The sequence below is a fragment of the Melanerpes formicivorus genome, unplaced genomic scaffold (assembly GCF_026170545.1).
Source record: "Melanerpes formicivorus ecotype bairdi unplaced genomic scaffold, bMelFor1.0.p_v2 SCAF_59, whole genome shotgun sequence".
In the NCBI taxonomy this organism is placed as follows: domain Eukaryota; kingdom Metazoa; phylum Chordata; class Aves; order Piciformes; family Picidae; genus Melanerpes; species Melanerpes formicivorus.
Window position 1 is genome coordinate 1,406,634 of NW_027142411.1, and position 21,446 is coordinate 1,428,079.

At 40.7% G+C, this 21,446-nt stretch overlaps 1 protein-coding gene across 2 annotated transcripts in view; it reads right to left on the reverse strand.

Moving 5' to 3' along the window:
- The window catches only part of ADAMTS18 (ADAM metallopeptidase with thrombospondin type 1 motif 18), a 78,848-nt gene that overhangs the window by 55,851 nt on the left and 1,551 nt on the right, over nucleotides 1-21,446 (reverse strand). For both annotated transcript variants that reach the window (XM_068161607.1, XM_068161608.1), the window contains exon 3: nucleotides 20,411-20,727. In XM_068161607.1, coding sequence (XP_068017708.1) covers nucleotides 20,411-20,727 — 317 coding nt within the window. The remainder of the gene's footprint in view (nucleotides 1-20,410; nucleotides 20,728-21,446) is intronic.

Genomic DNA, 21,446 nt, shown 5'->3' on the forward strand with positions numbered 1-21,446 from the left:
CACTGGCCTCTCACTGAAACAGCACAAAAGCTACTTCTGTTTGTCTCCTCCTGTGTCCTTAGACTCTGAGTGAAGCCTTTGGCATCTTACCAGCCTGTTGTTTCAGCACCTCCAAAAAACAGACTCTCCTTAAAAAGAACAACAAAACCCACAAACAACAACAACAACAAAACAATCAACCAAAAAAGAGTGAAGGACTTTGAGAACTTCTGGGTTTTGTCTATGATTTAACAAATCTAAGTTAGAGACAGACAAACCCTTGCTCTGAACTAGAAGACTCTCATGGCTGTGGATTACCAGCTTGAATACAAGGCATTTTCTTTGCATGCTAATTAAATTAAAGGCAACAGCTCGGCCATATGCATATTAAAACTACAGGAGTTTCATAAATGATGCAAATAATGAGGTAAGAAGCATACTGCCATGAAACTGAGAGCTAAAACATATGAATAAAGGAACAGCAGTGTCTCAGCTAAACATTACTTAATACTGACTGACGCAAAGTTAAATTACAGTTTGTACAAAGACAGGAAAATGTCAGCAAAATAAAACTCTGAAAAGGTTTGCATGTACTGTCTAAGGAATAACTACTTAGATCCAGAATGTTTTACTCAGCATTATGAGCATACACCTAAAAATAGGTGTTAAAAAATCCAGTCAGTTAACTGAGAGCAGCCAAACCAATGTCCAAAGAAATGAACAGTCTATACCATTAGGTGGGTGTGCATGTACTCAAGATGAAAAATCTCTTAGAAGGAAGAGTTAAATGGTGTTTCACACCCATTAAAATATTTCCAAATAGTCATGCAAAGTTCTAAAAGACTTGACAAAAGGCCAGCTGAAATTGGCATAAAGCTTTCCACAGACTTCAGTGGACATTGGTCCAAGACTTCTGTCCAGATCCTAAAAAACACAACTCATTGATTCAAACACATCTTAACAACAGTTACAGGACATAAAGTACAGAAACATAAAGTACAGTTCTTAGTTCTACTTAAATAAAAGAGTAAATTAAGTATTTTCTCAACCTGTAAAGAATGAGAAGAACCTAAGGACCATGACTGCCAGTGATTTAAAATTAGCAGTGGTCAAAGATGCCGTCTCTCATACTCATACCCCAGTGTTTTTGGGACCATCTCATATCACAGCACACTAGACTATTTTCTCATTCACTCTGCAGTGGAAAGTCATGAAAAGCTTTTAGCTACAGTTCATTTTAATCAAAATCTTCTTTTCTACCCTGAGCCTCTGCTGGTACCAAAAAGGAAACACAAAAGACTGATCTCTGCCACCAAAGAATTCTCTTGCTGGAGGAGACTCCCCTAGACCAGATGTCCTGCCTATGGGTTTTGTCCACCAGACTGCTTCCCATGCTGGAATAATGAGCACCTTGGAAGCAGAAAGAAGGTAAGATGGAGATCCAGAGCACATGAAGATATTCACACAACTTAGAGCTACTTTGCAATAGCTGAAAGCTTAGCTGAAAGTTGCCTTCGGGCCCAGACTACAGAATTGGGCAGACATCAGTTTTCAAATACCAACACACTGTGCCCTGTGCTAGAACGAAGAGGTCTCCTCATAACTCCTGTACCTCTGCTCAGATTCTACCACAGACTTATGAGGAGATGAGATCCTTCCCTCAGGTTTTACAGGCAGATAATGGTAATCCCTTCATGGAGTACAGAAATGATCTTCCTGTTTGTGATCACCCCTATATTCATTCTGCACATGCTCCAAAGCAGCTGGTAGCAACAACCTCAAACTAGAAGCAACTTAGCTGTTAAGAGACCAAGTTATTAGCTCAAGCACTGTAGAACATTTGTGTCTACATGGTATTTTGTAACATCTAGTTCATGGCCAGCAGCTTGGAGAACAGCAGATCTGTTTCAAATGCATACTCAGAAAAACCCATGTGGAGATGGCAGTCCCCTGTGCACAGACCAGCAGCCTGATACAAAATCCTGTCAAGGCAGCAAGAAAAGTGCCAGCTGTTTAGAACGAGGTTGGGGTCAAGCTTTGAAAATGAAGAAGAGATTCAGTTTTCTCATACATGCCAAGCAATCCCAGGAAGAATAAAGTCCTGTTAAGTCTGCCAACATTCATCTTATACAAAGCAAGGCTATTCAACGAATCCTAGGACAAAGCTGTTCATAGCAATCCTGCATCGTGTAAGCAGTCTAAATAAATTATTGTCTCTTTAGAGAATGTGTAACAAAGTAGACTCACCTCTTGGGATGGGTTAAGTTGGTAGTCTGAAAAATATGTGAGACTATAATCTTACTACAGTCATAAGCAAAACTACTTCCAAGAATTACAGCCAGCAGTATAGTACAGCCTGACCTGGAATTGCAGACACCCGATATCTCTCACTGACTTTTTGAGAGATGGGTTATTGAGCACCTCTCAGGTTAGGGTCAAAATGTCAGTGCTCTGGAAAATATAATCAAAATGAGCAAATTAAGATGTGAAATTAGGTAAAAAAAAAATGACAAGCAAGATATCTGGCAAAGCAGAAAGAAGGAGCTGGATTGCAGAGCATGTTGCTGAGGTGAAAGATATCTTTACCCTTGGGAAGCATCATGAGCAAACAGCCAAACCAATGGCAGTAAATCATGTAATTAAAGAAATCCATTCCCTCTCTGCTTTGACCTACAGCCCCTTTTCTGGGTGGTAAATGCAAAGGGGACAGCAGCAGCTAACTGAGCTGAGGCGTGTTTTACCCTTGTACAGCGTCTGTCCCCTGAGAAGGGTGCTTGACACAGATGCACCCATGGTACTGCAGCACCGGGCAAATCAGAGCAAGCTCCCAAGGCACAGTGACAGGGACACCATCCACGATTCTCCAACAAAAAGTGAGAAGCCTCGATTTTTAAAGAGTGTTAAGCACACAGGAGTTGCCTTTGAGCTGAGTATCATCTCTGCAGTCATTTCCAAAGTGGGTTTATACCAGTTTGGGAAAGAAAATGTTCTGGGAAACTGGTGAGAGTGGACTCTCATGAGGTTTCCAATAATACACATGTATTACTGAAGTCAGAAATCCCACGAGTAAAACTCAGAGTATGTTCATTTTTGATCCTATCCCAAACCAGGCAGCACAAAGGCATGCAAACACACCAAGAAAAAGAGAATTGCAGTGAACTAAACTTTTCCCTAGCTTTTATGTTTGCCAAGCAAATTCACTCATCCTTCAGGAAAGTATCAAGTCTGTACATGGGCAGTTACTGATAACTACCCTGAGTCAGAGAAATACAGATGTAATGTTTTATTGGACTGGGTCCTTGGCTGATGAGAATAACCTCAGCAGACCTTTACTGCTTTTCACCAGACTGGAGTACCTGGCTCTGTACCACAGCAAATGTTTAGGTTAAGTTAATGGCTTTCATACACACTAAACCACACACTTTTATCATGGAAGAAACAGCAGAATCACTGTTTGCCTATTATGACTTCAGAATGCCACAGCAGATCACACTTTTTCCTTTAGATTCAAAGTGACTCCAAAAAATAACTCCATTTATTCTGTTTTCTAACACAATATAGATTTCTTGCAAATGTAGAGTGTTAAGGAGTTCTTAACAGTATAGCACTCTATTATCTGAGTATGTGACAGAAGGAGAGTATGATGTTTAAACTGCCAGTCTGAGTTAGTCATGAAAGAGAAGTCAGTTTGGCTGCTCAAAAGGAGGGCCATGCAGAACATTCAGCAATTATTCCACCAAGGTAACAAAATCGCATGTCTTTAATTATTCCTATATGAACAAAGCCAGCATTATCTCTGAATGGTGCTTTTGTGTTTCTGCAGCTGACTGAACTTGTTTAAAACATCTTTATGCAACCCTCTGTCAACATATGGCAAATACGGAAATACTCTTGTTTGTTCCTCCACTTAAGGTAATCGAAGCAGTCCCTGGTATTTAAATGTGTTAAACTGGGATTTATTGCAGGGCAATGAGATATTCTAGAACTACCAATTTGATTGCTTTGCCACCAATTAACTGCTTGCTCGTCAGTATGGCAGCTCCTTCATTTCTCATGCTTTGGGGAAGTGGGCATGATAAATGAACAGGAGAAAAACACTTAGGTAAACTACAGCATTATAACACTAACTAGACACTAATAATATTTAAGTGTCAGAGGTTTACCAAGTTGCACTCAAGATCACTTGATCCCATCAGTACGATTCTTTGGCTGGCTATAATGGCTCTGGAAAGCAGCTCAAATGCAGGCTCAGTAGCTGTACAAGCACTTGGCTATGGCCTGTTTAAGCAAACCCCTCTCAGTCCAAGATACAATCTAGACACGTTATCAGTTATGACAGTTCTGAAATCCCTCACAATGTGAGCAGGAAACAGGAGGATTGTTTGATGAATGCATTTCTGCTTCACTTTTCCTAAAAAGAAGCTGCCCATTATTTGTCATCTGCTGGCATACCGTTGATTAGGTACTGATGGTACGTCAAGAACAACACAACAATTGCCTTCAGGAGGTGGCTTTTTCAGTCTCCTAATCTAGCATCCCATGTATCTGAGTGCACAGCCTAAGAGAATCCTTGAAGTGTAGGCAGAGATGTATCTCAGAGAAATTTTGAAGCCCTGTCATAGAATGGCTTAGGTTGGAAGGGACCTTAGAGATCACCTACTCCAACCTCCCTGCCATGGACAGGGACGCCTCTCAACTAGACTTGGTTGCTCAAGGCCTCACTCTGCATAACAGCATAAACTAAAAGCACCATTTATGCTTCTCTTAAATGTGACTTCAAGATGCCTGGATCTTTAACAGACCTTTGGACAGGGCAGAATTTCACCCTCAAGTTGGTTTGCTACAAATTATTCATGTTCCTTGAAGGATTAGGTGCAATGAAAATGTTCTGGCAAGATTTTCCTCCTCCTGTGTGTACAGCTAATCAATTTTCTGGGGATAGAATTCAGATGCACTAATATTCTAGGGAATGTGCATGCCCTTAATGAATCTTCTGCTCCTGTAGTTGTGATAAAGGCAAAACCAGTAAGATTAGGGGGAAAAAAAGAAGAGGAAAAAAAGAAAGAATTGATGATAGATAACTAAAATCAGTACTTGGAAATTCTTTTCCGTAGGTACTTAGCGTTAACAGATGCTTGCTTGAGTGTTTCTGATCAGGAACATTCCTCCCTATCAGACAAGCAACTCTAAACATTAAAGGTCATGAATCAGGTCTTTCAGGAAATGCCATGAATTATGAGATTGTTAAAGATAATGTTGAAGGCCTTTGGTGTTTTGTTTTCTTTCTGATTTGAACTACTTTTAACTCAGTTTTGAGAGTTCTGTTTAGCCTTTATTGTCACATGTACTAGAATCAAACCTGGGATTTTTTTTAGTGAAAATGCCTATTCTTCTGTGCTGATGGGACTTTGGCAGCTGGACCTTACTAAAGATTTCATATCATCAGTGAGAGTGGCAGACAAGCCTGAGAGACTCCCTCTCCCTTACAAGGTACCCTGCTGAAGTTGTACTCGATAGAGAGACACCCAACACCCTTGGACACCACACAGGGCTAGCTGATGGTAGACCCTTCAGTCTGTTTGGAGGTCTTGGCTTCATGACTTATACTGACTGCATCAAAGCCCCAAAGCAAATGCTTCAATACCCATACCCACTTTTCTCCAGAAAACATCCTCCAGATGAAAGCTTCAGCCTGGCAGAGCTGATGCAAATGAATTTGAGGGGGCAGAAGATCTGAGCCTGTCTGACCTGGGATAATGTGCATTCAAACAAAATAAATCCAGCTCAATTCCCATAGCAATTTGACTTTGCTATGAATAGCTCAGGCAGCTCCAATAACGAGGAGCTCGGGTTACATCTGATTGCCAGCTGTATTGCTTACTAAGAAGTTAGGTCAGTGGTTCCCAACCTTTTAATTTTCCTTGTTGGAATATACATTGCTACGGATTAGTTACATGAGAGAGTGGCTGCAAGGAACTCTGCAGGGAGTAAAGTATCAACTTTGCTGATATCCCACATACACAGACGTATATATATGTTGAAATATCTATGTGGGAAGGAAAAAAAAGGGAGTGGAACAGAAGAGTTTAGGCCATTATGGGAATGAAAAACAAGAAGTAAAGATGGCCCAAGAGTGAGAATGTCAGGCTGGTGCCTGGGTTATCTGGATTAAACTTCTGTTTCTTCAGCAGCTGAGTTTCTCTGTTGCTTACTTCTCAGTTTTATAGGCAGAATTATGTAATCAACCCATGCTCAAATGCTCAAAAGAGACTTGTGAAGGCCCACATTTGACTCTGGTTGGGTTTCTCTATTAAGATTCCTCCACCTTCCAGCCACAACCTTCAGGATGTCACTCAGTAGCTTGAACTGAGATGCAGTGACCAGTTGCACTAAAACCAGGTCACAGCACAGCTAGGTATGTGCCATCTTGCAGGGTTCCATGCTGGCAAGTGTCCCACTCAGAGACACAGCCCTCAAGCACGGTTCTGCCCAAGATCTGTCCCCTGGCACATTAGTGGATGGCTCCACTCCCAGAAACAACACCACTACATTGTAGGTGTCCCAGAAATGTGCAGTCACATTCACTGCAGTCTGAGAAGCTTTGTCCATAATGAAGAAATCCCTTCCTATAATGCTCTCCATTTTTCACATTTATAAAGTGTGATCACTTGGCACCACTGGGAAAAGGAGGAGCAGAAAAGACTAAATTTCATCTTCTTTTGCTGAAATCACCTTTCAAACACAACAGCAACCTAGGTGTGTCTGAATCACATTTATTCCCCAAACCTGGAGTGCAATTCATAGTATTAAATCTGACCTACAGGGCATCCCCACCCCAGGGATCCACTCAGTTATTGTCAGTTCTTCACAACATTAAGAAACATCTACAATAGCAACTCCTCTAACATTCAGATAGTCACACAAACTAAATGTTTTTAGTTTATGATGGGCTTTTGAACAAGAAGTGAGTTATTTGACAAGAATAAATGTAGCAAATGACAGCTATATTCAGCATCACAAAAAAGCTTCATGTTTACAGCCATGACACCTGCCTTCACGACGTGATACTGCCAAGTACAGCTGGGCCTAAAGATTCTTTGCTTTCCTACTTGTAGCCAAACACTAGCCATCAGCAGTGCTCAGACATACGGCACTAGTCCTTGTCCTGCTTTAAAACCTGCACATTCATCCACACTCCTCTCTTCCATAAGTTATCCCCTGGGTTTGCCCCATGCCACATCAGAGCCAGCGGCTGTTCTCGGTAGAATCCAGGCCTAAATTGAGAGAATGGTTGCATGCTTTGGCTACTCTTGTATCTTGAGCCCTTACTCAGAAACAAGGATAGGCTTGGTGTGCTGTGAAGAGCTGCATGAGGCAAAGGAGTAGTGTCAAAGCACACTACCTCCCATAAACATGAGGTTTCATAGGCAAGAATTAGAAAAGCAAACGTGGAAAGTAAAACTTGTGGTCTTCTCATGCTGAGTCTCTCTGAAGCTCCATGTTACTTGCACAGACACTGATTTATCATTCTCAGATTCTAAGTTCTCTGCTAGAACTGTCCTCAAGCCCCTGTCCCTCATATTAGTGCATCCCTGACTTCCTCAGTATAAACTGGCTGCTCATTTGCCACTGAGGGTGCATTGCCTGACCAAAGACTCCTGGGGTGAAGGCAGCCAAGCCCTATTTGTGCCTACACATTTTCTTTGGTGTTTCCAGGAGTTAAAGTGCAATCCTGACACATCTCTGTGAAATTGCCCAGCTTAATGTTTCATGACTAAAGATGTGACTGTTCATGCAATCCATCTGGATCATCAGTCATTTACTCCACCTTTTCTTCTTTCCAGGTGGTAATGTAAACAGAGGAAAGCCAGAAGGACCTCTTGTTGTGAAACATTTCCTCTCTTCACAGCATGTTACACTACACACTCCTCCCACAGCATAAAACCAGCCGCGTTAATGTGCTGTGGAAGTAAATTAGTCACAAATAGCACCATAGGGAACTTGAACATTTTGAAAGTGTACCATACAACCAGGAAAAGCCCACCCTCTTTATCTGTCAGGAGCAAGGAAACCCAAAGCTTTGTAATTTTAAACTGCCCATCAGTTGCCACGAATCAATCAAACATCTTGCTGTGGAGAGCCAGCACGCACAGGAACATTAGTAAGGTAAGGGAGGGTTTAAACTACACTCCCCGTCCTGTTGGAACAGTTTCAGCCCAAGATTTCATATCTGGTCACCCCTGGCCAGGGCTTCTCTTTGTATGGCTCCACTGAACCCCTCAAAACTACCCCAGTGGGACAGTGAGCTATCATCATTTTTCAAGTTATTTATACCAACTCTCACCAACTTCACCAACCCTGAATGAATTTGATTTTTTTGGAAGAGTAAATAAATGTTCTAAGGTAATTTACATACTTATAGAGACTTACACCTTTAACACAGGATGAACTCATGCAAGACTAATATCTACACTATCATTTTTTACAATAACCCTGCATCCATCCACTTGCTACAATAATCAGAGAGAAATCCCAGCAATGCTCTCTTTAAAGCCTAAGTCTCTTCCTGAAAAAAGAACCAAAACAACCAAAAAACCCCAACCAAACAACCAAGCTTTTGATTTAAATAATAATGTTTTGCTAGCACATAATACAGTTATTGATTGGCAGAAGAGACAATAGCATTGCCTTGTGCAACCTTAAGGAAACACCAACATACTAATAGGTCATAATGGATCCTGAATTTCAGTGTCCTTTGGAAAAATTAATATTGCAAGATTGGCTACAATTCAGTGCACTGCTTTAGATATATATGTACAGATCTATAAATTTATCCTCTTCACTGCCAAGTAAAATGCAAGAAGTCAGGTCCACAGGCTAAGCTGTCATGAAAGGTATGTGGCATATCAATTGAGGTATCTTGGGCACCATTCAAAGAATCCTACAGAATGGTAGGGAGTGGAAGGGACCTCTGAAGAGCACCTAGTCCAAACCCACTGACAAGGCAGGCTCACCTAAAGAAGGTCACACAGGAACACATCCAGGAGGGTTTTGAAAGTCTCCAGAGGTGGTGATTCCACCACCTCTCTGGACATCTTGTTCCAGTGCTCCATCACCCCTAAATAAAAAAAGTCCCTCCTGATGGCACTTCCAGTGTTCAAATTTGTGCCTGTTACCCCTTGTCCTGTCACCCCTTGTCCTGTCACTGAGCACCACTGCAGAAAGACTGGTCCCATCTTCCTGACATCCACCTTTTAAGTATTTGTAAGTATTGAGAGCAGGCTGAGGGAGAGCAGGGAACAGCCACCCCAAAGGGATAATGCTTTACATCTTCTGTTAAACCTAACAAAAGTAGGGCTGTGGAGGCAGAGCGACCTTTGCTACACACCAATGCTAACTGGCAGAAGACAGACCTCCATTCTGGGCAAATAACATTTTCTTCTGTTTTGTTTCTCACATTAGAGCCTGTCCCTGACTTTCCCAAACTGTAATCTTTAAAATTGCTAAATAAATCATGTGAACAGCCACAACAAAAAAAATATACAGTTCCCTCAGCCCTCAAGCTATTTCCAGCTAATTTGGTGTTGTGGTGTTACTCTGAGCAGCAAAAGCTAGGCTTCAAGAAATGCTTGGAAAATTACAACAAAAACAAACTTCTCATGGCACTATAACCCAACAGCTGGAAACCTGTAAATAGAACTGGTACAATGCTCACAGGTCAATCCCAAAGTCTGGAACATTTTTGTTTCCAGCTTCCATTGTCTATGGTAAACTACCAGTCTCTCTTTCTGATTCAGCTTCTGGTGCAAATTGTCCTTCAATTGATATTTCATCTGTCACACAGGCTGGTGGAGAAGCAAACCTTTGTCACCACCATACCATTAGTCCAATGTTCAATGCCACATGGCACCAACTGCATGCTGTTCTGTCATGGCTCCTACCCTGTATTTGGGTTCATTCATGGTCTTCATTAAGTGAGACCCACAGGACACTCTGTGCCTCAGGCAGCTAAAATGACCACCCAGGACTCTCCAGTAAGCAGAGTAATCAGAGGAATCTGCAATTATTTGGCTCTTCTACCAAGAGCAGAAGGCAAATGAGTTCTTGCCTTCTACAGGTGCTCCGAGGAAGACAGTAACATCAATGCCCATTTTTGTAGATCAAAAATTATGAGGTCCATCTCCTGACTGATGAGATACAAGCTTCAAATGCTACTTTCCTCCATTTCCCAGTGCCACAACTTGACTTCATTAGGACTTGACCAGGATTAGGCCAAGTAAACTCTTTGCATTTACCCTTGACTTCATATTTATTGGTGACCATGGTGCTTCCTTTACTTCTTCATTGTCCTGATACCCTGGCAGCACAGTGGAATTAAAATAGTTGGCATTAGCACACTGAAATATATCTGGCAGCTGCAGGTACCAGATGCCAAGCACTTCAGTGCATTTTCTAGCAGCAGTAGCAGCAGCTGGCTCTCTGGGAAACTGTCTGGACTCTTGCCTCATTTCTCTCCTGGCTGTTACTTGTCTGAGTGGTTGATGAGAACAGCATAGTGCCAATCTGCAGATGGGTTTCTTTACCCTTCAAGTAAGCCATTTTCCTTCATCTCACTTCTGATTCAGTGAAATCACCACCTTGGATTATTTATGAGATGGGGTTTCCCAGTACAAATGGACATGCTTCACTTTCTTGACGAGGCAGGAGTACTTTGCATTTGCAAAATGTCCTTCTAAACCAAACAGTGTCACTAGTGAAGTTCCCAAAAGAAATGGTGTGCCTCTTGACTCAAGAGCCAAGACAATGTAGGGAGGAAAAAAAAGAGAACTTTCCTGAGGCCAGGTTCTGATGCAAAGCAGTCAGCATAAAACCTTTCACTCACTAGAAGCTTTCAATGCAATCCACAAAGCAGCAAGTACACATCAATGAGGCTGGAAGATACTGTCCTGCAGCAATCAACAGACATCAGCCACTCACTTGTCTTAGCATGGAAAATGTCCTTTTCCCACTCCTGCTTTTGCTCAAGCTTTTGCTGCTAGAGGGAGGATAACAATCTGATCATCAGCATATGATGTTGGGAGTGCAAACAGTATCTATATGGCTTTCAGCATGACTTCTGGCACAAAGAGGAGCCAACAGAGAAACACTGCAGGCTGGAGATGCTGTTGTGTAGGCTGCTATCCGAAGTGATCTCAGAGACATCTATTGTAAACAAGGTAGACTATAAGGAATGATCCTTTGTCAGAAAAAGTGCCAAGGTGACAGAGGATTCCTTCTTGTCCCTACTGTAATTGGCCACAGTGGGTGCAAAAATAATAATAATGAAACCCCCTCTCAGCCCTAGCCCATATCTGTCATTTTAAACTTCAGTTTATACTGGCATCTAACGAAGCAACTTTCTGTCAGGTGTTAACAAGAAATGAAACTGGGTTACATTTACACCTATGCCTGACCATGACCAGTCTATATTCTGATTACAGTGTTAACCTGAAATCTTTCTTGAGCTTTAGCCTCATTTTAAGACTCAGTTTTGATGAATTCTTCTGAAGGGGAAAAAAAAAAGAAAAAGAAAAAGAGAAGAATGGGTGTGTGGCATAATTCTGTCTCAAGAAAATTCAGTGCTCAGTACTTTCACTGAAATGCTATAATTTACTTGAAGCAAAAGCCAATCTGGTTTTAATTATTAAAAAACCCCAGCAAGCTAATTATATTCTGGTGTTATATAAATTCTGTATCTCATGGCAAAGAAAGTGCATATCTGAACAGTAATCCACATTTCATATAGTTTGTGTATTCTGCCCCAGAATATAATATTACGTTCTTAAATGAGTTGGAAGCCACACTGTGCTGCAGAGTGTAAAAACAAAAGGGAGGGCTCAGGCTAGGTCAAGCATATTTTTGTATAGGTCTATTAAAACTCTCATTCCGTTAATATTAATAAAGATGTTGAGACACAAAAAGTCCTTCAATTAACATATATTAGGGAGGCAGGCACAAGCATTCAAGTGATCCCACTGTGAACAGCAAGAATCCAGCCCTCAAAGAATAAAGCCCTGAGTGTGCTGTGTACATAGTGGGGCAGCTAGAAATGCTAATGCCGCAGAAGAGTGAAAAGGCAACGCCCTATTGTCTGTGCAAGTAAATATCACTTTATTGCCTCAGCTTCCTCTTCTATTAAGCAGGTTTGAGCTAGGCCTTGTTATTCCAGCAAGAATAACTTCAAGACCTATTATCTTTGTCATCAAACTTTTTTCTTTTACTATTTTTTTGGCAGGAACTAGCTGGGCAGCCACACATGAGAGTCAGGAAAAGGATTTTCATCTGACTGTGCAACTTGTTTGCAGATTTCCCCAGCTTATGAGCTAACATTGTGAAAAAGAAATTAACTTGCATGTTCCAGAAATTAGTCTGGACAATAATGGTTCCCACGGTACCGAGCCTCAACCATCAAGACTCATTCACTTGCATATGACCTGATTATTTGACATTTCTTCACCCTCATTCTTAGTGACTTCCGAGCATGATAAACAATAAAAGGTTACTGATGTCAACCTATTATGAGCCAGGATGCCGTTCTCCTCCAACACAGAGTAAAGCCAGCACTGAAGCTTAATTAATACATGTTTGTAAATTGTGCTGAGCTGTAAGGCATTATGATTTCAGGTTTCTTCTGTAAATGTTTACCTCAAAGATTTAGTCAATGCTTTACTGTCTGAACCAAAGATAAGTTCTGCTTCCATCAGCTATTCACATAGCTGGTCAAATCACTGTCAGAGCAAATCAATAGGAAATTCCTTTAGCATAGTGTAATTTATGGTAGACCTGCAGCAACAGAATTGGGATTAAAATGGGATAAGAAAAGGCAAGAAAGAACCAACATTTCTGCTCCCAGTGACATGATCAAAAAGACAGCGGAAAACCTTGTTTGTAATGTAATTATCCATTAAAGTTCAATTCAGATACCATTTGAGGGCTAGTCAGAGCCTTCCTAACACAAAATGAGTGGGGTTTAGGGAAAAAAATAAAATAAAGGAAAATTAAAGATACTGAAGTCTGAGTTTCAGCTGATAAAGCTTACTGTAGGTCCACTGCTAGCTCTCACTGCAGAGATAATTAAGTTTAACCCTTCTCTAGCAAGCTCGCTGAGACAAAAGTGAGACAGACAGAGCTAACGGCTTCTGTGCATGGTGAGGAGTCAAGCCAGAGGGTACACTTGACTGAAAAGGCTGCTGTCTGCAGTGGAAATGCTGTGAGGGCATCACTGCACACTGCAACTTTCAGAAAGAGAAAGGTATTTTCTTGAGAATCCCAGAAGGGCTATGTATCTGTAAGTCAACAACATTATTCTTGCCCAGGAGAGAATGAAATCAGATGCAGACAGCTCTGAAACAGTCTTAAAGAATTGGCCAATATATTTTTGGCACCCCAGCTCTGGATGTCTTTGACTAATATGGCCCCAGTTTTTACCTCACTCCCATCCATGGTCTGCAAATTTCCAATCACAGACACTCAATACAGTCTTTAGATCTCCATGCTTCACTCAGTGTTTGCAGCACTGGATAGCAGTCCCAGCAATCAACCTAACATCTCTTTCAAAGAGATAGGACCAGAAATTCAAACCCTCCCTAGAAAGCTGCAATGCAGAAAACATTATCTGAAATATCTCATAGACTTAAACACAATTGTGACAAACAAAACTGTAGGTGCCAATGTGACTGGGGGACTTAAGGAGCTGGTCACAAACTCCCAGTGACCATTCAGATGGATTATGACCAGGCAGCCTGAGTGAAATCAAAGTCAAGCTCCCAACAGAGTACAAGTGTGCAAATCACAAAACTGTCATCATAACTGGGGCAGTGTTTTGCAGAGAGGCTAAGAGGGAAGAAAGCCTAACAAAAGAAGTGTTTAAGGACAGGTTTGATACCACTGTTTGCTCAAATTAAGTAGCCTGCAAGGGAGGGCACAATCCAGATTCTCCTGTGCTTTCCATTCTACTGCTTCGTGTCAGGTACAGAGCTCTAGGGGTGGGCTCCTTGAGCTGGACTTGAACTACAGTTCCACAGACTGTCATTGTATTTTAGGTAAACAAAAGTCTTCATACTTCATGTCTGCAAACCTGGTATCTTCCTCAAACACTTCTGAAGAGGAGGAAGAAGGGGAAAAAGACGGAAATAAAACTGTACTTAGGTTAATTATTAGTGATGAAAACCTGGTATTAGTTATTAGAATCTGCCTCTAAAGAGAGAAATATCTGAGCTGTTCAGCAGCTTGCAGCTGTTCAGAAGAGAGCATATTCCATCTCAGCAGCAGGGATGGGATGGCCCAAATGAAAATAGTGGCACTCAAAATAAAAATCCTCATTTACATCAAAGACATCCTGTTATGAAGAGGTCAAATGTGTACAGACAGGTCATACTCTCCTGACCCTTATGAGGGCATTTGATACAAGTTTCTCTCTAATGGACTAGAGAAAGTGTGGGAACCAAGCTTCGTGGAAAAGACTTTGCCACAGCAAGAAAAATGCCATTGTTTCAATTCTAGATAGAGGCTACTAATTCCTTTAGAAGACTGCTGCATATCAAGCAAGACCAGGATGGACAGCTCACCTAGGTAAAAATGGCCAGCTCCCTGTTTCTGGAGCTCCTTGAAGAGTGGAAGCAGTGTTGCCTGCAACAGCCTGAAGTTTGGTCTGAAATACACCAACCATCTCCATGCTCCTACTATCAGCTGCACAGTAACAGAGCAGGCAAAAAATGACTGAGAGGACCAGCTCCTGTGGGCACCACTGTGAGATGTTCCACATTGATTCTATGATTCTATGATTCACAACCCACTGTGTTCAGGCTGACAGAGCAAAAGTACTCTCAGTGACACAATATTTCCTCCATGTATGTTCCAGGTTTCCAAGTTGTTTAATATAAAACCTGCAAGCAATGAGACCTCTATTATTTTTTCCTGTCCAACAAAAGTAGATTATTTCTCCATCATTAATCCTCTTGAATTCCATTTCTTACCCATCAGGAATCAGCAAGGTCAAAAAGCCTGGGATAACACTGGTTTTGTCTCGCAGAGGTAAAGCTAAACAGAAACCTTATCAGACAGATATGGAGAAGGGCAATCCATAATCTAATCATACAATTCATTCCCCATCAGCAGTCAATTCAAGGCTGAGACCAGAAAGTGTCTTGTATTTGTCTAGTATAATTTAAAACACCTTCTAGAACACAGCTTTTCCCCCACTGTCATCTCAATTTCCTGTAAAGATTTTTCTTGGTTTCATTTTTATCATAGCACAGAGTAAATAATGGCAAATTGTCCATCAAATCAGTGGACTGTATCATGATCCTGTAAAACAATTAGTGTTTTATAAAGGGTGGAGATGTAATGGTGTGACTGTAAAGAAAGTCAAAGAACTCATGTGCCAGATGCTGTTCATATTGTGCTGGTATAATGGTAGAAAATGTGAGATTTGGATACTGGCTTGTGGATAGACTAAAAATAGTTTTGAGAATGAGTCAAATCACCCATTCTGTACTCTGCTTCTCTTCAAGGTCCCACTAGCTGAAATTTTGTCCTATTTTTTACAGCTGTAGGTTTCCAAAGGAACCTCATTGTGAACAGTAATTATTTTGTACTTTTACCAGCAGCCTAGCTCACTGATTTTGATAGGAGTTTATCTGCCTAAGAACCTTGGGATTTGTCTCAACATATTTAATTGGACATAAAGTGTGAGCTCTAGGAATAAGAGGCTGTTGTTAGCATGAACTTAAATAATGCTAATACAGGGTGCAATTAAAGGACTACAAAGAATGGGTACACGAGTTGCCTTGCCTTCCTGCTTCTTAGGTGGCCAGACTACATTAAGCTTTAATTTTGTGGCTTCTTTGATACTTTGAGCAAAGTCCTGCCCTTAGACATGCACACACAACTTCTGTTGGATTAATACACCTCCTGTTTATCTATCAGTGCTACATCTAACCCTTTCTGCAGTCATAGACTTCTCTGACAGCTCAATGAGTGTAACATGATTCGTCCTTCCCTCCTCTTTCTCTCCCCTTGACTAGACACTAACAAACACAACAGAACTTGAGACAAGAGGCCCCTTATAATGAAAGATTCAATCACATCTTACCAAAAACAAAGGCCAGTGCACTAGCTAGTGCATGATGCTGACTCTACTCCTCTAATTGAGGTACATAAGTAACAGGGAGAGAATGGCCCACATTCACCTCTGGTATGAGCAGGTGCAGCCTCTCAGGCCTCCAGGCAAGTGCATGTGCTTAGGGCTGAATTTGGCCTGAACAATAAAACCATGTATCATATCTTTTTGATGGACTTGAAGTGCACCACTGAACTCTACTGATTTCTCTCTGACTCAAAACAGTCATCTATGCCTCCTCTGAGGTGGAATGGTAGGAGAATTTCTTTATGTTGTACATAGGTTTCTTTCCCCTGGGCTCACAGGCTTTGTACTTGCTATATACCCTCACCTGCCTCCTCCAAACAGCAGCAACATCCCCACAAATGTTATATAATAAACTACTCATTCTTTTCACCACTTTCTATGCTGTGTATTGGACTGTAGTGTGAACTTGAGTTTGTAAGACAGTTCTTGTTCACTTCTGCTCCTAAATGCACAGTGATAAATCACTTTAAGAATGAACACAACTGGACTACTGACAACTCTGAGCTACTCTTGTATTCTGCCTTGATTTACTGTGTGACTGCAAACAACTTACTTTACACAAAAGATTATGTATATACAGACCTAACATGAGGAGACAGAAAGGAGACAAAAAGCAGCAGAGAGACAAACAACACAGTTTACACACAGACTAGGAAGACAGTAGTAATGCTTTTCAAAACAATGGTATCATCAAAGTGGAGTTAAAGATGGTGAACCCACATGTAGATAAGAATGGGAGAGGGAGCAAGAGGAACGAGGTAGGAATACAGATAAAGCCACATTGACTAAGTCTCATTCTAGCAGTGGCCAGCACCATTTCCTTCAGAAAAACTGAAAAGCTTATGCATCCTGTGGGTTTGGCATAGTCTGCTTCCCAAACAGATAGCGAAAGGCAAGTGAAAGTAATATTATATTGCTAAATAGCAATAGCAATAAAAACACAGAATTAAAACAAGTAGGAACTACTCATGTCAGGAGTTTGGGGAAAAATAATTGAATTTGGCAAGAAGAGCAGCTTGGAGAATGGAGGATGATGAAGTAAGACAAACCACTGGTCTGGATATCTCAGTTGAGAGAGCCTAAGGGAGTGAAGGAAACTCCAAGAAATCATGCTATAGTAACAGAAAAGTTTTATTAAAAGTAATAATGAGTATCAGTGAAGAAAGAAGTTGAAAATATTGCATTCATGAAAACTTAAAAATAATAAATCACAACTTCTTTGGAGGGAATATAGTATATTCTTCACAGGTAGTCTAAAACACATTTCTCTGAGGGTGCACAACATACATCCATCTTGTAGGCATTTCTGATAAAATGCCTGAGCAAATCTGCCCCACAGAAGCCTGAATTTTAATAAAGCTGTCATCCTCTTTCATTGCCAAGTGAGCATGACATTGCTACTCAATGCTTGATGGTGAAACACACACCTAGGAAGAGCTAAACAGGATTTGTTGCATAAAAGGTAACTTTGTTTTCAAAATCAAGTCAAATCACAATTTTCTGACTGAGTAACAGACATTCCAGCAGGTAATGGATGCTGACTGAAACAGGAAAGGGCAGATGAGAAAGGACACTAAGTTTCCTTTAGAAAATCAAAGCACCTAGACACTTTGATGATGAAAAAGGCTGGAGACAGTATCATAGGAAACTTGTACACCATCTCCTAGAATGTTAACTTCGTGTAGCAGAGTACTTCTTCAGACAAAGAGCACAGATCCAGTTTGCCTTCCGACACATGAAGGAAATTCTGTTGGCCACTGGCAACATTTGGTCTCCAATCAACAAATCGGCATAAAAACGCAGGACCTTACTGTCACTAAGCTATTGAAACAGTCAGTAAGATACACACATCTCTGAACAGATCGGTACCAAAGCAACCAATTCTTGCTCCTTTCCAGTGTTAAGTTAAGGTCATCCTGGCTAACAAACCATTTCATGTAGACTCTCTCAAAAGTCTACTCTGCAGGCAATGGCAGATAACAGACAGCTGAATGACTGAATACTCTAGGTCATCCAAAAAATTAGATCAAAGAGTCCCTGTAGTCTATTGAAATGCAATTGCTTCCAAATCACATTGTGGTGTTCCAAGCTTGAAAGAATGGGTCACTGCAGTTTTATTGTAGAGAAGCTATTGCTAATGAAAGGAACAATGGAAAGATTAGTGCTACCAACCATATAGAAGAAACACCACTTTCGGTTTAATTGCAGTGAACAAAGCAAATAGGAAAGAAGGGCAACCAAGTGACAAAAGTAGTTGGTGCAAAGAGGATATAGAAGCTATTCACAAGGTTCTCTTGATCAGAGCACAGTGTCCAGACTTAACATATGATTACTGAATTTGGATCACACTAAAAAATGACGTGGTTGTCATTACAGACAGCTGACGACACATTTTTCAGAATGCAGCCTTGCAAACTGAAAGACTAAGAAGCCTGTTGATAATTCGCCTGGGATTCATTAGGTGCACTGCAATTAATACATGGACAGGGAGACAGGAACACTTATACTTTATTTGTGATACCTACTCTGCAGGAGATTATTCTAAGTAAAGGTTTACTTCATTTACCAGTTTAAAAAACAATGTAAGTTGAAATCTGCTGAACCTTGGAAGTGATTAAAGAGAGGGATTCGAACTGATGACAATCCAGGTACTGAAAGAGGTTCTGCCATAAAAAAATTGTTCTTGCCAAATATTTATTCCCTTTTGATCAGTTTCTGGATCTTTTCTAAGTGAAGCTTACCAGTCATAACAATCTCTATGTCGAGACAGTGGTAAAAGATCCATTTCAGTCTCAGTTAAGATCACCACATTCTGTTTCTCTGTGACCCGAGGCAGATTTGAACCTTCCTTTTCCAGACAAGACTTGACAAGCCCAGCTTCACTTAGCTCATAAAGCACGTTAAAAACCGAGATGTGACTAAACGGAGGAGATCACCAAATTGTAACTGTTGTGCATAGGTAGAGTACTTCTCTTAGAAGAAAAGACAATTTGTGCTGAATAAATCTGGTAAAAGCTGGTAGTTGTGAAAATGAAGCTTGCACAGAAACAAACTAAGCACATCCAATATTAGCAGTTCAGCAGCACAAACACAACATAAAAAAAATCAAAAACACAAGAAAGTTTCATCCCAGTTCCTGGCACCTGCTCCAAAGTCAAATTTGCAACTGCTCTAATCTACTCTAAGATGCCATTTCCTCTCACTTGCTGAGGGGGAAAAAAAAGGCAGAACATTCAAAACATAATCCAGACTACTTCACCCAGTTATCAGTATTCAACAGTCCTTCCTAATGAGCCACCTTCTTCTCAAGTCACTGATTACTATTTCAAAGGAAACACTGGGTGTCTCAAGTGCTCCTTTTTCGGTCTTGTCACACAGTTTAATAGCCCTTATGGACAAGTACCTTTGCAAAACAGATTTCCAGAGGGTGACCCTACATATCCTCTGGACCCCAGTCAACCACAAAGCACAGGTAGCTTCATACACCTAACAGTTAAATGTCACTGCTTTATTCTCCTCTCACAGGAGGTTGCTTTGCAAGTGCAAGGGCTTAAAAACCATCAGTAATTATTAATCCTGTGGATGATTCTTTCTACTTCTCTGCAGGCAATGAATGCTGTCAAATGTATTTGGGGAAAAAAAATAAATCCCTTGAGTAGTAATTTTTCAAGCAGTTGGATGACAGCCATAAATGGGAAATACACAATGATAATATTTAACACATTCATAAGAGATCAACTAATCAAGAGTTCTAAACCCAAATGAGGCTGGAATTGTCAAAGGAAACAAAGGGAAATAGGTTCTTAACTCCTGCTGAGCTAGGAAATTCACCCTTCCTTGAAGCAGTTTACAAACTTAGGTATAATATACTTTTTTTCTCACAAGCTTATAGATTTTTTTCTCTTTATTCATAGTAGTTCACAAAGGCAGGAAGAGAACTCACTTAAGAGTAAGTAAAAATGTAAAAGCTATCACAAACTATAACAAATAATTACTAAGACGTCAACCAGTCTTCTAGGTGATTTTTTTTCCCCTGCAAGACTAGGATAGAAAAACACAGAGAGTGTAATGCAGTTTATTTGCCATAACTCAGCTTCTTCTGTGAAGTGCAGTAGCAACTAGTGATATTAGGAAAATGACCAAATGGTGTATGATCTACTGATGTCATTTGAATTACATACCTTCAGCTACTATTCCACATACAAAAATACTTTTAAAGTTGATTTGTCTTAAATAAACACTTACCAAGCCTACACATGTAGATATTGCTACTGAAGAGGTGCTATCATTCCTTATAAATCCCTGGTAGAAACACTGCTCAATGTCATGTTCCTGAGAATCTGAGACTCCATCTTTCCCGAGTACCTGGACAATAAAACTGTCACTTAAAATGGTCGAAGGTTTAAGTTCTAAGTGAAGTTCCTGTCCAAATGCTGAAAATTTGTAGTGCAAGGAACTCTCTGAACTCTGAGTTGATCTCTTTCTCCTAGTACTGTGCAAAATGTCATGTGAAATGTATGATCCACTGGAATCCACTTTGACAGGTGTCACAAATACATAATCTGTAACGATAAAAAGTTAGCCATCAGCTTTTGTATCCAATGAATAAGGTGTCATTCTAGCACAGCAAGCATCAGGCTTTCACTACAGCATGGAGTGTTCCCTCCTCCAGGGGATGGCCTGGAAGCTCTGCAGGCTGTGTGTGTAGTCCTGGTGCATAAATTCACCCCTTCAAGTCACACAGGCTCTCAAACTGTGTTTGTTTCCTTTCTGCCCCACTGAGAGGTACAGACTAACTAGCATAGCTATGAACATTCCCACAATCACTCTTCTGAAGACATTTGTCATCACCAGCAGATCTGTAGGCTTTCCCCTCCCCCCGTATTAATTGCTGTCAAATGTGAAGGCCACTTGGGCTGGAGAGGTTTTTTTCCCTTCCCTAAGAATGCAGTAAATATTGTATCACTCTGGGGATAACCATGACTGAGACTTTGTAGAACTGTACCACTCGTTCAAATGGATTAAAGGATTAATTTATTAATGCCTTAACTGAGTGAGACCTCATCTCTTTGTAGTGACTTGATTAGACTGGGTTTCAAATTGTAACTGACCTCCAGCAGAAAGAGATTACATCCTACCTAATAACCTTTAGTCAGCCATTGCTAATTGCATGTCAAAGAAGTTTATTGTTTTGGATACAATATGTGAAAAATTATGAAACTATTTGTGAGGAGAAGGCTAAGATCTACTCAAGAGCACCCAAGAAAAGTAAAAGCAGAGG